Source organism: Wasmannia auropunctata, unplaced genomic scaffold, assembly GCF_000956235.1.
Source record: "Wasmannia auropunctata unplaced genomic scaffold, wasmannia.A_1.0 LD335277.1, whole genome shotgun sequence".
Lineage (NCBI taxonomy): Eukaryota > Metazoa > Arthropoda > Insecta > Hymenoptera > Formicidae > Wasmannia > Wasmannia auropunctata.
In genome coordinates, this window is record NW_012027613.1 from 14,759 (window position 1) to 33,744 (window position 18,986).

Sequence of the window (18,986 nt, forward strand, 5' to 3'; positions counted from 1 at the left end):
ATCTAAGACGGTTGACCAATATGGCCGCACCCGGATATTGAAGTAGAGCGGTAAATTCGAGTGGATTTATTACTATGAAAATTTAATTAGTCTAAAGCGAGCTGAGTTACATGTTTTTCAGCTTTTGGAACCGCGAGGATAGTCACAACATTTCATTCTATTAACTCACACATTTCAACCATTTTACGCGAATACTTGGGATCGCATGTGGTTTGAGACGGGTCACACTGAGAGAACTTTTATCGAAACAGTCTTAGATAAAATTGAACGTTTGACAGTAATTTTTTTCGGTTTCCACTTGCTGCCTTTATTTACAAAATTTACCTATATATTATATCTTGTGGGGTCTTTTGGAAATCTATAAGAATATATTGTTTTACAGAAAAATTATTTTAACAGTGCACATATCAGATAATGTAATAATATTAACAGATAATCACATATGAAAAGTAACTCCACAATTTTTTGCTTTGGAAAAACTACATAAAATACAGCTAACCATTTTTTAATTATATATATAGAAATATATTTATATAATATAATAATAGCCTCAATATAATTATAACAACCTCACGAGTCACGTAACCTCTTAACATGTGAAATAGTCTTCCATAGTTCCATGCTCGATCAACATCAAAAGCCAATCAAAAGCTTCTACTATAGCGCCGTTTGCGGTTAAACAGTGCGTTAGATGGTTGACTGGTGATGTCATTTCCGATTACAAATTTCTTACCCCACCATCGATATGCTCTCTCCAGTCCTCCATGTTACTGGGTGACTGAAGCGAGCGAAACGCCGCACGGGACTTCCGGCAGTTCCGGCAGTTCCGGCCGGTCGTCTCTGCTTCCGTTCGCGAAGCAGCCGTGTCTCTGAGTGTCTCGTTCCCTTTGGGTTCGCGAGCTCGCGGGGGAAACCAGGAAAACGCGTAGCCGAAGAGGCCCGTGACCGGTTCCGCGGGGAAGGAACGAACATTCGCGAGGAAGGAGCACGAGGCGGAAGGGCGCGCAATCCGGACTGCCCGTCGAAGCGCTCGAGCAGATTCATCGTCCCGTCTCGGTCAGCGGTGCGCGTGTGCGTGTCTCTTCGTCACTCGTCCGAAGGAGCGGCACGATGACGGACAATCGTGAGTAATCCGATAAAGTTACACTTGCGATTTACGGGAGGAGGAGACGCTTTGCCGCGGATGGCGACGAGCCATCCCGAGGCGGCGCCTCCACTCGTCATCGTGGACCCGTGCCGGAGCAAAGAGAGAGAGAGAGAGAGAGAGATACGGGCCAGCGTCGCTTTGATCGACGTCGTCTCGTCGATCACGGGGCGAAAATGGCGATTGGCGGAGGCGTCGAACGCACCCGAGTATTAACGCCGTAGTAAAATTTTGGGTCGGGAAAACCGCTGAAATTTTTCGGACTCGGAGATGAGCGAAAATATCGTTGTTAGACATGTGGAGATCATTCCCGGACGGATAAATTTACACATACATGAAATTACTTGAACACACACACACACACACACACACACACACACACACACATACATGTGTGTATATATATATATATTTATTTATATATGATATATATAAAATAATAAGATATATATATAAATATATGCATTCTTTTCCAGTAACTATTTAAATCCACATGTCGAAAAAAAATTAATGACCTCTTAGTATTTTATATATCTTAAACGATTGTGATACAGGTACGTTGGAAGATCTCAACGAAGCGGCTCCAATTTAAAGCGGCTAAAATATTTGCATTGAATTTTACAGAGTATTCCAATTACCAGCAGCAGGGGTATAACCAGTACAGCCAGCCACCTCCCACGGCTGGGCAGGATACGTCGTATCCACCCCCTTCGACTGGCGGCAGTAACTACAATCAGTACAGCCAGCCGCCCCCGAACGCCGGTACCAACTACGGCAATTACAACAGCTACAGTTCTAACAGCGGTCAGGATTACAATCAGTCGCAGAGCGGCCAAGGCAGTTACGGCGGTCAAAATAGCTACGGAGGCGGCGGCAGTGGCGACGGCGGTAACAACTACAGCGGGAGCTACGGCAACAGCGGAGGTGGCAGTGGGGGATATAATCGCAACTCCGGTTCTTACAGCGGAGGTTCATAGCTTCTTCTCTTTATAATTAAAGCCTCCGATTTCTGCGTCTTGTTTTTTTTTTAATTTTTTTTTCTTACGCTTCCTCATTGCTTCTATAATCAGTTATTTAATCAAAAATTTAATTTTTACAACTAAATTATTTTTAATAATCTCTCTCTCTCTATTTCATCTCTTTTGCAGATCATACTTATACTTATCATGTATGTGTTTCAGGCCAAGGAGGTGGCGGTGGCGGCGGTAGATACGGCGACCGCGGCGGTTACGGAGATCGCTCCGGCGGTGGTTACAAGTAAGTTCATTTTCTAAAATCTCTTAATATACATAATATGAGGCGATAACCGGAGCGACGGACTCCGGTGTGTTAAAATTAAAATCAACAGCCACCGCATTCAGTAAGCGTTCTTTGTCGAAGCAAAATCAAAAAAGGTAATGCAATACTCTTAACGCCAGTAAATGGAAAAAAAACTCTTGTTGAAAATCATCATTACGAAAATCGGTTTTATGCCCGACCGGGCGTTAATATGTTTGAAGTATGCCTACAGGTTTAACAGACAGATATAACTGAGGTAAAGAGAAGGTAAAGAAAACAGTATATTGACAATTGACGTAAAAAAGGCTGTAATGTCGACACTATTCGCTGCTTCTGAAATATCAGCAAACACATAACATACATACATACATTCATGCATACATACATACGTTCATGTACACGACGTATAACGTATATTGTGTGGCAGCTAAATGCAAAGGTTTTAAAGTAGATTAAGACTTGACAAAGCGATTGATGTCGCCACTGGGGCCACTGTTGTATTATCTCCAATATCAGGTGTATTATCATATACGATTAGGCAACTAAGGTATTTAAAGTCTATCGTAAGAGATTACAGACACATATTGCCTTATCTGATCGCTATTATATATGTATTTAAAAAAGAAAAACAAGATTTTCGAGAAAGAGAGAGAGAGAGAGAAAGAGAGAGAAAAAGGTGGAACATTGTGTGGTGTATATATTGTATATTAATCCGTATGTCATTTGCCTTCAAGCGATACATGGCTTTACTGTGCGTATCGTCGCTTCTAGCATTGGTATTATTTAAACAGGTATTATACATATTTTCCGAAAGATATTACCATTTTATCTTTTCTATCACGAATGCAAAAATTGAATGGCAAAGTACGTCGTATTGTGCTGTGCATTTATAAATTTCCAAATGTCCCAAAATTGCAACGGAATCAACGGAGCGATTGTTGCAGCGGATGCTTTAATAAAATTTTTCTTTCCGGCAAAGAGTCGCTTTAAATCGCCAACGCAAGTAATCTCTTACCTTTTTTTTTGTTTGAAAAATGACGGAATATATGTGTGTATATATATATATATATATATATATACACACATATACATGTCAAACTAGAACCTAGGCATGTTTTTATCGAGATTTGTCTTTCCCTCGAGACTCATGTTACGTCGAATCAATCAAAAAAGAAGGATAAAACAATTATGCTCCGATTTAGCTCTCTCGATTTAATCGTTTGTCTCACGTCGTTTCTCTCACATTATTATAAAGCTATCTAAAAAAAAAAAAAAAACTGCATGCTAAACGAGACTTGACGGACGTGATTTAACGGCGGGTACGAAACGGTTAATAATATGTAAATCATGATGTGGTGTGACTGTACACAGACAATTTAGACAAATAGGTACATCAGTCAAGAAGAAAAGGTGGCGAGCGGCATACATACGATTCGCCATACATCGATCGATCGATCACAGTCTCCATGAGTCAACTCATTGGTATATCTGCTTCTGTGTTTTAGCAGTGGCGGTGGCCGAGGTGGTTATAACAAAGGTAAATGCACCAGACTGTTTGTACTAGTCTGGTGCTAAATATTCTAGCTTTCACTCTACTATTTACGATCTTAAATACTCGGTTACTCGGTGTTATATGAAAGGGCTGCTATGCAACATTGTTAGGGTAGCGTAAGAGTTAAAAAAAAAAAGTATGCGTGCGACATATCTGCTCAATGGCAATCTCTAATCGATTGACATGATACTCGCACGGGCGCGTTCTCGTTGAGAACGGAGGCGAATGAAAATACGAAATACCGTATATCGCGTTCTGCCTGTAGATGTATCGTTTAAAAAAAAAAATCAAATGCACTTACGATCACCAATTGCTTTTTTTGATCCTACGAACGAATCTCTGGCGCACGGATGTCGCTTTCCCAAAAGCGAGACTTTCTTTTTTTTTTTCCTAACAAGAGTAAGACATCCCCGTGCGCCTTCCAAAATTAGATCTTCCGTACGTTTCCGTGAGACTATCGTTATCCAACCGATTTCCGCACTGTGCGTGTCACTCGGTGATGTCGTGCAGTGGGAAAGTTTATTTTGGGAAGTCCCTTAAAAGGTCGAAAGGTTCGTAAAAAAAAAGGTACAGAAAAAAAAGGACATTGCGAGTGGACTTTACGTTCTCATTTCGCGTGATGTAGCGACAATAGAGATACGATGTGGTCGTGATTGATTTTTGGTATGGTCGATACATTTTCAAATGCATATAAAATAAACGAGCGCGAGAAGAGTAAATAAAAGGCAGCTGGTGAGCTATATACTTGCCGATTCTGTGATTAAATGTCAAGGGTAAGAAATAATGTTGCAGCCCTTTTGTATGTTCAGCTGCAACCCTGTGTTCTATATGTATCGTTAGGTGTTAATATGGGAATACTAGACCGCTACTAATGCATTACGTTTTTTTTTATTTTTTTATTTTTATTACCAAATAACGAAAGGAGATTACGATGTATACTGCAAACGTAATTCGCCATTCGAGGTACGGAAATTGTGCAGAAAAATGGGTACCCTAAAGCGAGAAGTTGTTGTAACCAACATAATTGCGTTTTCTTTTAAGACCTCGTGAACAAAAAAATAAGTGGGAAAAAACATGCGTAATGTGTAGTCAATAATTAATGCTAAATATGCTGAGTGATAACGTTACAAGGATATACGTAGATGTGTGTACAGGTTTAGTTGTTAAAAAATATATATGTATATACTTATATAAGCCTTCTATAAAATACGCTACAAGAGAGAAAACAACGTCTCTTGCTCTTGCTGGTATATACGATTTATTATTTGTAGAAACTCTAAACGTTGAAAACTGGTCGTCCGTTTTCCGCTTCTGCTCGTGTTTATAAAAATAAAAATAAGAAAAACGACAGGAAGTCGTTCGCAATCGAGATCGTAGAGGCTATATTAAAAAATGTGTGGTAACTAACATCTCGGAAATAAACGGCCGTATTATTTCTTAACTGAGAGAACTCTGTCGTTGTGTCATCGGGAAATATATACGATAATTTTGAAATATACATGATTCCAATTTTTACTGAGAAGTGACGAATCCGAGAAAGTTATACGGACAGTGTTTCCAAGCTTCTGCTGCGCGGTCAGAGTGAGTCAGAGAAAGTACAGAGAGATGCGCAATCCCGAAACACTTTCCTTATATCTTTTTAGATTAGAACGAAGTAAAGTAGTAGGGTCGGTAGATAACGCGAATATTTTTTTTTTCTACTGCCTTACGACGTTCTGTACGATGAATCATAACTTTCGGTCCATTGCAGGGGGCTACAGTGACCGTAACAGCGGTGGCGGTGAAGGAATGGTTACGCAAGAGGATACTATTTTTGTATCCGGTATGGATCCATCGATCTCCGAGGAAGAGATTTGTCAGCATTTCGGAGCGATTGGCATTATTAAGGTACGTGGTCTTTCATATAGACTTAGAATAGAATTTATTCTCCTCGGCAATAGTCTATATGTAGAGCAGTACTTATTATATATCACGTATATCTATGTTTGGAGCTCTAATCTAATCTCAATTCTTTAATGTTATCTCCAATAAAATGCCGAGAATGTTTGAAATTAAATACGCGAAGTTATAACACCGATATAATGAGATCCAGAGGTCGGTCGTATTTAAAATAACATTAATTTTAAAATATGTATTTTAAATAACAAAAAGTAAAAGAGTTATTTAGTATTTATTATTTTAAATAGCTTCTTCTAATCTATTTTATATTTTAAATACGTTTTTGGAATTTATTTTATATTTTTTATTTTAAATAAGTCATGTTTTTGGAATCTATTTCATATTTGTTATTTTAAATAAGTTATATCAGTTTTACCGACTTCTGCTTATCAGGGATCGGTCGTATTTAAAAAAGCATTATTTTATATTTATAATATGTATTTTAAATAAGAAAAAGTAAAAAAATTATTTAGAACTTATTATTCTAAATAATTTCTTCTGATCTATTTCTTATTTAATATTTTAAATATATTTTTGAAATCTATTTTATATTTTTCATTTTAAATAAGTCGTATCAGATTTTTATTGACCCCTGCGATCTTTTATTTTAAATAAGTTTCTGGAATCTATTTTGTATTTGTTATTTTAAATAAGTTGTATCAGTTATTTTACCGACCCCTGATGAGATCAGATCGCATTTAAATGTTCAACGAAAATTTACGTAATGCTTGCAGCATGACAAACGCACGGGCAAGCCGAAGATTTGGATGTACAAAGACAAGAACACAGGAAAGTCGAAGGGCGAGGCGACGGTCACGTATGACGATCAGAACGCCGCGCGCTCGGCTATCAGCTGGTTCGACGGCAAGGACTTCAAGGGCAGCACGATAAAGGTGCAGATGGCCCAGCACAAGAGTAGCTGGCAGAGTAATCGCATAGGCGGCGGCCGCGGGGGCGGTGGCCGAGGCCGAGGTGGCAGTTTCGGCGGTCGTGGCGGTGGCGGCGATCGTGACGATCATCATCGCGGAGGCGGTGGCGACGACCGGCGTGACGGTGGCGGCCGTGGAGGCGATTGGAGGTGAATACGAAATTATATCACGAGAAGAATAAATTTATCTTCATGTCCGATTATATATACGTATATTAGCATATTATTTAATTAAAATGGACATGCTTGATAAAGGAAGGTTGAGGTAACAAAGCGACTAAAGAGAATCTTGAAACAGGTGTCCCAATCCCGATTGCGGCAACACGAATTTCGCCTGGCGGGATCAGTGCAATCTCTGCAAGAGCGCGAAACCGGAAGGCCTTGGCGGCGGTGGCGGCGGTAGCGGCGGCGGCGGTTACGGCGGCGGCAGAGGGGGTGGCGGCCGAGGCGGCGATCGCGGAAGCCGCGGGGGTTTCCGGAGCGATCGTGGCGGACGTGGAGGTGACAGAGGTGGCAGAGGCGGCGGCGGTTTCCGCGGTGGGGACCGGGGCGGCCGCGGTGGACGAGGCGGTCCCATGAGGGGCGGCGGGTAGGTTCTTCATATTTCATGCATGATCCTCGAACTCTCTTCGCGAACTTCTACTTTCTTTTCTATATGCCGCGGAGGCGCGAAAAGTTAACGTCGAACGAACTTTGTATTTTTACACAGTGAATATCGATCAAGGAACACGTAACAATTTTTTTTTTCGCGCTCTGTTTCAGCCGAGGCGACAGGGACAGGGACCGTCAGCGACCGTATTAAATATATCATATTCTTAAAGAAATACTACCGGCCTGTTCGGCCCACCGTCATTATAAAACCTGTACACATATTGTACACACTTTCAGCGCTTGTACATTTCGCAGAGTGGAAAAAAAATCACTCTTTTATTCTACACACGTGGCATATGTATTTCTTACTGTCTTTCTTTTCGCGTGATCTTTTTTTATATTCATCTGAAATAGCATAACATATGTATTGTTACGTTCATATTGAAATCAAATATTCAAATAGACAACAATAGACAAGAAACCTTAAATGTGTGAACGTACGATCGGCTCTCATTTTAATTACCCGCCATCCCACTGTGAGATTTATTGCGAAATAAAGAGAATGAGAAATTTGGGAAAATTCATTTATTGAAAGTTGAAAATATAATACACAGCTAATTTATATTACATTATATATATATTATATATATGTGTGTGTATACAAATTTGATGGAGAATTATAACCCAAAGACATGACCAAAATAAATTACACGGCCCCGTCTTCGTCTGTAATCGGACGCAAGAGAAGCCAATGTCATTTATAGTAAACAAACTGTATTTAACATTTTCCTCAATTTTTTTTTCAATATAGTAAATATATTTATATAGTAATCGCGTTCGCTAAGAGATGTTATGCATAATATACGTTTATGACGTGGTGTATATCGGTATTTATATAATTTTTTTCCCGGTATGTATATGTACACAGATATACCTAGGTATGGATAGATTACATGAAGACCTCTAGTTTATGGATTTACTTGAACGCACCGCAATTACCCGTCTTGTTTATGCTCGCTCAATCCTTACGCTTGCGTGAGTCCTTGGACAGTTCCTGAAATCGGGAAAAATTCAAATAATTAAGATATTTATAATATATTTTCAAAATTATTCATTAATTATATTTTTAGCAGCAACTTAATTTTTCAAAGAATTGTTTCTCCAACGAAATATACATCCAAATATATATCTTAAAAATTGAGATCTAAAATATAACTCCAACATATGTAAAAGAGCGAACTAAAGATCGCTTTTTTTTTCTGCACTTAAGTGCTCTTTTCCTGTATCATCAGAGATATCTCTATATCTCCCTTATTATGCCATACCTCGACTTTTATTTCAACGCTGTAACGCCCCGATCGATCTTTTAATCTACTTAGTGTCGACGCAAAACGAGTTCGTAAACACCGATAACGCGGCCGTTATCGATTCACTTTTTCTAATTTGTACTATTTGTTTCTGCTCGAGAGTTATTTTAAACCGATGAAAGTATGCTGTATCCTAAGTAATCAATTGCCGTGAAAATTAAAGGGGGTGATCTGCCCAAAATTTCCTCCCAGCGAAAAGTAACGCGGCAAATTCTAAGAGACGTCTCTGCGAAAGAAGCGAAATTAATTGGTCAGGGCGATTTACCTTTTGCGTAAGTATCACAAGGAGGTGTCGGAAAACGCCTACGAAGTCGATGAACAGATCCAAGGAGTGCATGATGAAGTCCCTGCTGCCCATGTGGAACTTCTCGACGATCAGTTGCGTGTCGTAAATAACGAAGCCGCAAATTACGAAAAAGCCCACGTACAGGTGCGCCTGGTAGATGAGGGTCGAGCGCAGGAACAGATTGGCGAGGGAGAACAGGATCATGACGTTCAGCATGCTCATCAAGGTGCCACCGAGATACAGCCAACGGCCGCGTGCGGCCAAGAGTGCGGAAATGCTAAAGGAAACGAAGATGACCGTTGTACCTGTGAAAACATTTCATTGCACAATTATCGTACATCGTATCGGCGTCGACGTAGCAGTACGTGTCTTTATTCTATCTGACATATATACATGGTTAGACATCATCGATCAATATTTTTAATGGGTTAATGGGTTATAACGGTTCTTAATGGACAATATTCTTAATGGGTTATTTAATGAATCTTATCACCTTTTCAACAAAAAAAAAATATTTTACGCAGGAATACAAAATGTTTTATACGGAAATTAAACACACAGAATTGAATTGTACAGAAATTCTTAATTCAACGATTTCTTTTTTCCGAGACTCTCTCGCGCGCGTAAAACGTAGTGGACTTTGGTGAAATCAATCAAATTTACTTGAACTTTGGACCAAGTCGGTCAACTTTAAATCAACTTAATTTAATTTAATCGATTGTGGACAGCGCCTTATCTCAAGACGAACGGACAAAATGCACAGAACAGCGCGAAATGGATAAACCAACAGGGTTTGGCTCACCGACTAGCGCCGTCACCACAATACTCGGGTCTATGCTGACAACCAATTCGAGCAGGGGCCCCAAACCAAGACCGGACAGGAATGCGAAACCCAGGAGGTAGCCGAGACGCAGATTCTGATTTTTGCCATTGTCGGGCGTTGTCATCAGCGCGATGAGGAGGCCCAGGGTGCCGAGGGTCGTCAGCAGATTGGCCTGCAGGAACTGCGTGTACATGTGCACGTAGGCCCCGACGGCCGCCGACACGGTGGACAGGGACAGGCAACAGTAGACATTCTTCAGGTGTTGCCTGACCGGCGCATTTCTGCAAATAATTATTGTCTATATTATTATAACGCGGCTTTCAGAATTGATCCCGTGCGGTATCAATTATTTATTATTTAAGCTATCGCTAAATGAATCATGCTGCAGAAGAAAATATCTATAGCAGAGTTGCCAGTGCATCCTCCGCACAAAGACATTTGTGAGTCGCGAAGATTGAGTTTCATATAAGAGATTCGTATATCAAAACTATTATCGGAACCCGAAGACAAATCTTTCACTCGACTATCTATTTCTGTAAATAGCGTGATGCAATTTTCTCTCCTGATCGCCCGATCGTCTCTACGTTTCGCCCCGCATGCAGATCCCGATCTCGAACACATTTCATTATACGCAGTTACGTCAAACAAGTAAAACTCGTTTTTTTTTTAAGACGATCTCTTTTATCTTGCCTGGAAAGTTGATCCAAGGCCATTCGCAGGATATTTATATCGTCGCAGTATTTAATTATAAAAAAAAATGTTCCAGTCGCGCGCAGCGTCGCCTCATTGATGATGCCAATCGTTAATGGTATTTTAAAACTAAGGGCTGCTACACGATCAACCTGTGATTAACTCAATCTCGGCAGAACCGCCTAAAAAAATGTCCACACAACTCGTTGTCTCTAATTTAATCTTTTTATCTAATATGTCCAATCAATGAAAAATCAATTATTCTATCCGTATATTGACTCGTCTATAATTTAATCTTTTTATCTATAAATATGTCAAATCAATGAAAAATCAATTATTCTATCCGTATTAACGGAACTACAAATATCGTCTGATAAGTCAATAAGTCGATAATTGGAATCAAAGTCATCCTTAAATGACGAGAACGTCTCTTGTTTACAACATTGTTATCGTCACAAATAGACTCTTACAAAGTAGACAATGGAACAAGGTAAAATGTGAAGAACCGACTCGAGTGGATAATATTCTAGCGACTGGAAACGCTTGTGTCATTCCTCTCCTCTTTTTTTTTGTTTTTCATACGTTTTTTTTTTCCAAAGTGCTCATGTATAATATTTTCTCTCGTCTCCATAGAAAGTTCCTTTCTCAAAAGTTTCTTTTCATCCCTCCCTTCTCGACGGTCCAATTTAGGGCGACGGAACTCCGTCTAACTTGAATCTACGATTCGTTCAGCCCGTAGACGTTCGTTTTTCTATGCGAATCAATTTTAATTTCTATTCATTTTTTTCTCTTTTTCTAGTTCTAGGAATTCGCGAAAAAGGTGTGGAGAGCAAATCGAGTCGAAGCTAAAGTTAATCTATATTTTGGTAGAAATCGGACGAGGATCGTCCGAGGCGACGTCTCCCTGTGTGTGTACAACAATTCGAGCTCCCGAAACCGAACTTTTTTTTTCCTCCGTCACGTTAAACAACAAAAAATCAATAATTTCGTCTACGCGTTAAGCGGAGCCAGCGCGGGTATCGCTCGATAAGCGCGAATCGTCGATTAAATAATCGGAGTTCGGTCGAAGTCAGGAGTTCTTGCCTTCGCGCGTAAGTGCAAGAAGCGCGACGCAGCACGGCTAAAAACAACACGTATGGATCTGGAAAAAAAACGCCGTATATACAGGGTGTCCCAACTGGTATGTCGCTTAAACCTTCACGTTGGAGGGGAGCACGAGGAGGATGAGGAGGAGGAGGAGGAGGGAGGGGAATTGCAATCGGCTCTCTCCCATCGAGGAAGTCGTCGGCCGCCTCGTCGTCGACGACAGCCGACGCGAGATCTCGACCCGAAGAAATGTCATACTTTCGGTGCCTCCTTCGCTTTCACCGCAAGTAACATGTAGTCGGGCACGCGCGACGCAACTACGTCGCGTTATCTATATACGACGTCCGTCGTCATCATTCCAGACACCTACCGAATCTACCTGTGTGCGAAGGTCACGGGGGCTATCGCGCACGAATGCCTAATGACAAGCGTTATCGGGAATGGCGCTTTTCTTCACGAGGACGCGGAAGTGAAGAAATAAGCAGGGAAGTGAAAGGGGAAGATGGATCGCTCCCGTGATCGCGAAATTGCGTCACGGGACCGTGAGGCGCTCTCGCATCCGAGAGGGAGAGAGGAGCGAATATCGCGTAAACATATTCCTCGCACTTCCCCGATTACGCGACCCCCGTCGTCCGTCGCGAGAGCGGAATACTCACAGCGTGCTGCTGAATGAATTGAAGAATGCGTTCAGGTTGGCCGTTGCCATAATTTTGGCCGTCGCTCGGACTCGCGCTGGCGGACTCGGAAAGCTCGGGGCGTTGGGGCTCTCGCTCACTCCTGCTTGCACCACTGACAAGACGATCGACGGCGCGTCGCACGGGACGTTCCGCTCGCTCGTAAAGCCGAATGACTGGCGATATTGCCCCGGCTAATATAATTCGATGCGCGCGGGGAGACGAGGATTATCGGAGCGAGGCGAGCACAGTCGACGAATTGCACGCACGTACGTAGCCCGACGAGCCGATCCTCGAGCAGGGACACGTCAGTGATGTTCCTACGCGTAACAGAATAGACGGCCGACGGGGCAGACGAGGATAGGAGAGAACGGACGCGTCCGATTGGCCATGCGCGCCGTCGCCCCGCTCACTCTCTCTCTCTCTCCCTCTTCGCTGCTCCGTTCCTCCTGTCACACGAACGCGCGGCGGCGCCGCCAGCAGCCGCCAGATAGAGGCAGTCTCGACCGCGTTATACACGTTGTCCCGAAAGCACCGAACGTGCCTTCTCGAAGTGAAAATTATTTACGGCAATTAAAGATTGATATACAGTTTCGTGTAAACCGTCAACCAGTAATTTAATCTTTTTTTTTTAATGTACTAACAAAAATTTAATCATTCTCTATTAATGGCAGTGAAATGATACAGATATGACTAATCACTAATTGTAAGTTGGGTATTGATTTTAAATTATTCGGCGAGTTGAAGTTTGAAGTTGATCACCTTCAATCTTGCGTATAAAGAATATCGAAAGATGTAATCGAGATTCTACTATCAATGGCTATTCCTTATCGCTTTCCCGTAATTTCTCTGCAACCTCTTTTTGTCTTTTTTTTAATATTCTATTTTGCGATTTTCTCACCTTGCGTTCAGCCTCAGCAAAAACTCGACTCCCTGTATTCAAATGTATTGTCGATAATTCGAGTATACTTTACTAGTATAGTATTGCACACACTACGTTGTGTACCTCTTTTTAAGTAAATTAATATGTAATAATATTTATGTAATCATAAATCAAACAGCATCATAACTTCCAGAAATACGATTGTTATATTAATATATTAAATATATGTAAACATATATATATATATAAACTAAATAAAAAGAAACATTCCTGCAATGTACGGAGACAATATTAATCATAACAAACATTTTTAAATTTTTATACTTTTCCTCTAACTTTATAATTATTTGCAACTTATAAAATACTATGTTCCTCTTTTCCTCTCTCTCTCTCTCTCTCTTGCCTCATCGGTTTCTAGCTCCCAGTACCGTACAACCTATCAAAACACTCTTCAACGTCCGTTCAACGTATATATTCAAAAATTACAATACAACCGTAAACCAACTTACGTAGTTCACGCTACCGATTATTTTCAGCTGATAAAAAAAGATCAATCGTAACTAGAATACGCAGCTCCCCCCTTTGATACGTACGCGATACTGTCCCTCCTATACACGCCGCTATGTAAAGCTATTGACACAGTTATCCAGTAGAATTTATTATAATCGTGAAACGACTAATACGAATGCCTTGAACGCGCTATATATATATATATATATATATAAATATATAACTCCCATCGCAATAATATCAAATATCGCGTTTAATTAAGCAACAACTTTTAAGACGGAGGGCACTGTATTCTTGCAACGTCTCGGCCTTCCGACTGATCGCTGTCCTCGGACGAGCTGTCCATCGAGGAGTTGTCGAAGTGATAGTCATCGTCGTTCTCCTCTTCCCGATTCGGATCCTCGAGTCCGTAACGCGTGTAAAGATTCTAAGATGAGAAACACGGTAGAATGGTTAATTTAACACGTCGACGAAAAATGCCCGCGACATGTATATTACTTACACGTACTCTTTCTCGATGACGGATATGTCGCAGTAAAATCCAAAGTAATTGGCCGTCGAATGAATCAGGCACGTTTTCTTGCTTCCTGTTCCTCGCATTGGACTTGACACACTGAAAAAAAAAAATAATAATAAAGGGAACACATGTACGTTAATCTTTTAGTCTATTGCATTTATAGCTGTATCGCCTATTTTAGGGAAACGCGATATTAAAAATTATTATCAAGTGTTCTGATAAAGCAATAAGAGAGACGCTTATAAAAAGAAAGATTATAGAAAGACGATTATATAGATTTCTTTTTGTCTATACGTACATGGGCGAAGGAACTCATTTGAGGAGGTTGCGCGGACTTAGGCACCCATATCTTAACATCGTAATCCAATCCGCTTGTCGCGAGAATGGGAATATGCGGGTGTCCCTCCAAGCAATTTACCTGCAAATTAAATGAAAAGACAAACCGTTATTTTTTCTCACCAACATTGCGAAAGAGAAAGATTTGCTTATCGGATTTACGAAGTGGGGAAACTCACAACTCCCTGCCTGTCCCCTTGCATCCACTGTACAACAGCTTCCGTATTTTTGTCCCAAATGAATATATTGCCGCAATCGGATCCAGATACAACATACTCGCTTTTAGGTCCGAAGAAATTGACTCCCTTCACTACAATCAAGCGACAGATGGCAATGTAATAGCAAATATTAATAAATCCAAAATTTAAGGCAACGCTTGCCAACTAATATTCGAATTTCAAAAGAAATATATAGAAATATTTTTAGAGAGAAATCTTAGCACGAAAATTAATTGAGAAAAGTGTATCATTGAATTCTGTTTTTGCACGTGTTAGTTTTTCTCTGTTAAAACGTTGTTAATTTTTCTCGTGCATAAAAAGAAAAAAGAGGTCGTAAGAATTAAAAGGATCTAAGAGTCGAGAGTATATAAAACGCAATCATGTGATTGCGTTTCATGTGTGACGTACCGGTCGCACTATTCCTGTGGCCCTGATATCTATGGGCGTAATCTACGTGTGACGACATTAATCTGTCAAATAGGTATATGTCCTCGTCATTATACGAGGCGAGAATCTCTGTTCCGTTGTGATTATATACAGCACAGGTTACATGCGCGTGCTTATTCCCGGTCTGAAACATTTAAATTATACATTACATATGTAAAGTTAAATACATTTAAAAAAAAAACGAACTACACAGGATTGCGATAAGACATACCAGATGATCGGGGCACAACTTGTAAAGCGGCGTCGAGACTTTTCGCCGATCGTACACTCTCACATAATGGGAACGGCCGCCGACGCAAAATTCATTGCTATTAAAAGGATTAGAATGTATACTGAATAGCTGCACCTCTGACGAACCTTCCTTTACTACAAGTAACCTGTGTGAAGGAAAAGTCTATATATATAGGTATATATATTGTACAAAAAATTAACATATGTAGATTATAAGGGTTGTAAAACACAAGGAATAGAAAAAATGTGAATAAATATTTAAACTTTTTAATCGCAACTCACTTGTTTGGTTTGCTCTCTCGGATATCTATGGAGAACACCCTCGCATCCTCTCCAGCGGAAAAGACCACGTGAGGTGTCTCGGGATGCACAGCCAATTTATGCGACGGTCCACGATGTGCCGCCAATTTCTTCGACGTGTCGTGTTTAAGATCCAACAGACGTACCTGACCATCCCTCGCACATGTGACCATAAGATATTCCATGTCTAATGGCAACCATTTGGCCTAAACGATTAAGTAAGAAAGATTGATTAGAAAAAGAAAAATGCACATTAACCTCCAAATAATTATTGTAAAATATTCAAATGCCCGCCGTGTTGTCGATAATTCGAATATACTCTATCTACTAGTATAATACTACACACACTACGTTGTGTATCTCTTTTTAAATAAATTAATATGTAATAATATTTATGTAATCATAAATCAAACAGCATCATAACTTCCAGAAGTAGGATTGTTATATTAATATATTAAATATACGTAAATATATATATATATATATATAAACTAAATAAAAAAGAAACAATCCTACAATATACGGAGATAATATTAATCATAACATTTGTAAATTTTATGCTTTTCCTCTAACTTTATAATCATTTGCAACTTATAAGATACTATGTTTCTCTTTTTCTCTCTTTCTTGCCTAACTCCCTAGTATCGTACAACCTATCAAAACACTCTTCGTGTCCGTTCAATGTATGTATTCAAAAATTACAATACAACCGTAAACCAATTTATGTAGTTCACGCTACCGATTACTTTCAGCTAATCGAAATGCTTTAATTATGAATATTATACGTACTTGAAACATATTGCTTGTATGACCACTCATAAACCAGTGGCGCTTTTTCCCTACGGCCCAGTCCCAAATAACAACTGCTAAATCATCAGAGGCACTCGCTAATAAATTTCCTTTTTGATTGAAATTTAAGGCATTTACGCAACCCTGTAAATAACAATCGAATGTTAATACACAAATTTTCGTAACGATGTACAGCGTTTACAAGACGAACAATTTACCTGATGCTCGTTAAGCTTGTACATAATGTCGAGCCGCTCCACTGCATGCAGAGAACCGTAGAATCTTCTTTGAAATAACGGATTACTGCCTATTTGACGATTTATCACTTCGGGTACAATGCACCAATTAGGAGGCGGTTTCTCTATTTTTAGGCAATGAGGTACCTCCTCTTCCTCATCCTCGTATTCCTCCTCTTCGTCCCATTCATCCTCGTTAGCGGCTCTCCATTCGTTCGAGTCACCTGTTCGAAATTCATCAGATCTCTACATTTCACCAAACAGGCAGGGAAAACATTTTTTTTTTATGTATAAAATACCTCTCTCGTCTTTGTATCGATCAGAGTCGTCATTAGGGGTTTCCGATCCCGCTCTGCGAGCCTCTGAACCTCTATTTGACGATTCGTTCTGAGCTGACTCGTTTCTAGTGCTGGCAGATGCAACGTTTCCTAAAATTATATTATTTATATACATATATATATAATTATTTACACAGAAATATATTTATTTATTACCTTATGCATTATTCAACAAGACTTTTTATAATTACAAATTACAAAATTATAAATAATAAGGATTATATACCATCGTTATATAAAACTACTGAAAAAACAAATTATTACCTTCATCCGCGTCAGCGATGGGAGCCTCCCTTGTTGCCTCATTAGACAGGACGTTCCCAGAGCAGCTGTCCTCATTATCGCTCATTATGTTTCGCCTCTTACGATAATTTCGCTGCTTCGCTTTTGATTTGTTTCTTTGAAACGTTACCGTATCGTCACTTGCGCTCCCAGCACTGGCGTTGCGCGCACTTTTATTCAATTTCTGCCGCTTACTCAAATCCTCGTCCGAGCTATCGTCCGACTTTTCTATCGACGCGCCACTGCCGATCTGACCTTTCGAGATACTTCTCTTGACCTTATTCTGATCAGCGTGCAACGCGTTTGCTTCGTTGGCGTAAGAAGAAGACGGACTGTTGTCCTGCGAGGTAGTCGCCTCCGACAAGTCGACCGAATTACAACTGGTGGCGTACAGGATTTCCTTCAGCACGTCGTTAGTTTTGTCACATTTATCAGCTGTTGTCTTAATCTCGTCCTCCGCAGAGAGCTCCATAGGCTCGCTCGTCTGTTCATGTTGCGCAGCATCACGAGCGAGATCGTTATCAAGTCCGACTACATGACTAGCGTCTTTCGAAGCGACACTGCCCTCGGATGTAACACTAGAACTATTTACATTCATCGAGATGTCTGGATCTTCCAGTGAGCTCGACCGCACCTTCGTAGACTCCTCGGGATCCTTGGTGTCAGGAAGTTTCATCTCGGAATCATTACTGTTATCATGGATCAGACTTTCAGAGTCCATTTTATTTTCAAGACCTCAGATGAATTCTCTTTCGTTTGTCCGAACTGCCAGCAATCATTCCTTCAAATAGGCACACTGTGCAGTTGCATCGGCAACATATCTAAGGTTTATCTGAAAAGTGAAATAGATTGATTCAATAAATAGTAAATATCGTACGTTAGAGTAAAAAAAAATCAGAAAAAGAGATTCTTGACCATCCAAAACTAATATCTTTCCAAAACTCTGCTCTTTAAATGAGCAACTTAATATCCAAAATACATCAAGGTGATTAAAAAATTAGGAACTTGTATAACAGTACTGTTTGTCTCATAATAATATTAAACCAGTTTCAAATCTATCCACACTTTATACATTACTTTAAAATATTTAAATAAACTTTATCAAGGCAAAGGTTATAATTAATAATCCATCAACATAAATTTTGATATCCTTCAAAAGTTATATTGATAATCCAAGATAATGCAGAGCAATTAAAAATAATAATAAAAGATATCCTAACACAGCAGTCCTAGCTTTTAATTATACAAATACAACCTTGGATATTAAGATACAAAACTGATTTATTTCAACTCGACAAACGTATATCAAGATCATTTCTACAAAAGCTTTACATAAGCTTTACATATCGCTGCTTTGACATTTCCAGAAGGAGAAACATTCTTGTTATGATAACTTTACAAAGTCAAAAACCGAATTTAAAGTAAACTTTTAAGTCGACGCTTTAACATTTCAGATAAAACATTTTTTATCATAAGTTTTTGTTTTTGAAGACGAAACTGAATTTATTGTAACTGTCTTTCCAGGTCATAACCTCCCCCCCC

General features: G+C 39.9%; 3 protein-coding genes across 4 annotated transcripts; 1 reads left to right on the plus strand and 2 right to left on the minus strand.

Moving 5' to 3' along the window:
- The first annotated feature begins 770 nt into the window (after positions 1-770).
- LOC105457322 (RNA-binding protein cabeza) lies at positions 771-8,015 on the plus strand. The gene is made up of 8 exons (XM_011701926.1): positions 771-1,123; positions 1,769-2,113; positions 2,326-2,401; positions 3,928-3,959; positions 5,725-5,861; positions 6,647-6,990; positions 7,139-7,429; positions 7,603-8,015. The coding sequence occupies exons 1-8, from the start codon at positions 1,111-1,113 to the stop codon at positions 7,640-7,642; spliced, it is 1,278 nt and encodes a 425-aa protein (XP_011700228.1). The 5' UTR covers positions 771-1,110; the 3' UTR covers positions 7,643-8,015.
- A 323-nt stretch (positions 8,016-8,338) lies between these two features.
- LOC105457323 (bax inhibitor 1) lies at positions 8,339-12,698 on the minus strand. The gene is made up of 4 exons (XM_011701928.1): positions 12,340-12,698; positions 9,887-10,188; positions 9,064-9,389; positions 8,339-8,485 (listed from the first exon to the last, which is right to left on the minus strand). The coding sequence occupies exons 1-4, from the start codon at positions 12,387-12,389 to the stop codon at positions 8,450-8,452; spliced, it is 714 nt and encodes a 237-aa protein (XP_011700230.1). The 5' UTR covers positions 12,390-12,698; the 3' UTR covers positions 8,339-8,449.
- A 1,251-nt stretch (positions 12,699-13,949) lies between these two features.
- Positions 13,950-18,579, minus strand: LOC105457324 (DDB1- and CUL4-associated factor 8). 2 transcript variants are annotated; one of them, XM_011701930.1, is made up of 11 exons: positions 17,427-18,579; positions 17,124-17,252; positions 16,807-17,048; positions 16,589-16,732; positions 15,782-16,005; positions 15,480-15,645; positions 15,230-15,392; positions 14,783-14,913; positions 14,566-14,685; positions 14,259-14,363; positions 13,950-14,177 (listed from the first exon to the last, which is right to left on the minus strand). In XM_011701930.1, exons 1-11 carry the CDS (start codon positions 18,163-18,165, stop codon positions 14,022-14,024), a joined length of 2,319 nt encoding a protein of 772 aa, XP_011700232.1. In that variant the 5' UTR covers positions 18,166-18,579; the 3' UTR covers positions 13,950-14,021. The 2 variants fall into 2 exon arrangements, with proteins under 2 accessions (XP_011700232.1, XP_011700231.1); XM_011701929.1 differs by having other exon boundaries at positions 14,253-14,363.
- Between the last annotated feature and the right edge of the window lie 407 nt (positions 18,580-18,986).

Bases quoted from the DNA above. Each gene is read 5' to 3' on its own strand.
- LOC105457322 (XM_011701926.1), top strand. The intron at 2,114-2,325 runs GTTCATAGCTTC...TATGTGTTTCAG, and splicing joins CTCCGGTTCTTACAGCGGAG to GCCAAGGAGGTGGCGGTGGC. The intron at 6,991-7,138 runs GTGAATACGAAA...ATCTTGAAACAG, and splicing joins GGCCGTGGAGGCGATTGGAG to GTGTCCCAATCCCGATTGCG.
- LOC105457323 (XM_011701928.1), bottom strand. From the start codon at position 12,389: ATGGCAACGGCCAACCTGAACGCATTCTTCAATTCATTCAGCAGCACG. The intron at 9,390-9,886 runs GTGAGCCAAACC...ATGTTTTCACAG, and splicing joins TGTGGTGACGGCGCTAGTCG to GTACAACGGTCATCTTCGTT. The intron at 8,486-9,063 runs GTAAATCGCCCT...TCCCGATTTCAG, and splicing joins TTGTGATACTTACGCAAAAG to GAACTGTCCAAGGACTCACG.
- LOC105457324 (XM_011701929.1), bottom strand. From the start codon at position 18,165: ATGGACTCTGAAAGTCTGATCCATGATAACAGTAATGATTCCGAGATG. The intron at 15,646-15,781 runs GTGAGTTGCGAT...TCCTTCACACAG, and splicing joins CGAGAGAGCAAACCAAACAA to GTTACTTGTAGTAAAGGAAG. The intron at 14,914-15,229 runs GTACGTCACACA...GCTTGATTGTAG, and splicing joins CCACAGGAATAGTGCGACCG to TGAAGGGAGTCAATTTCTTC.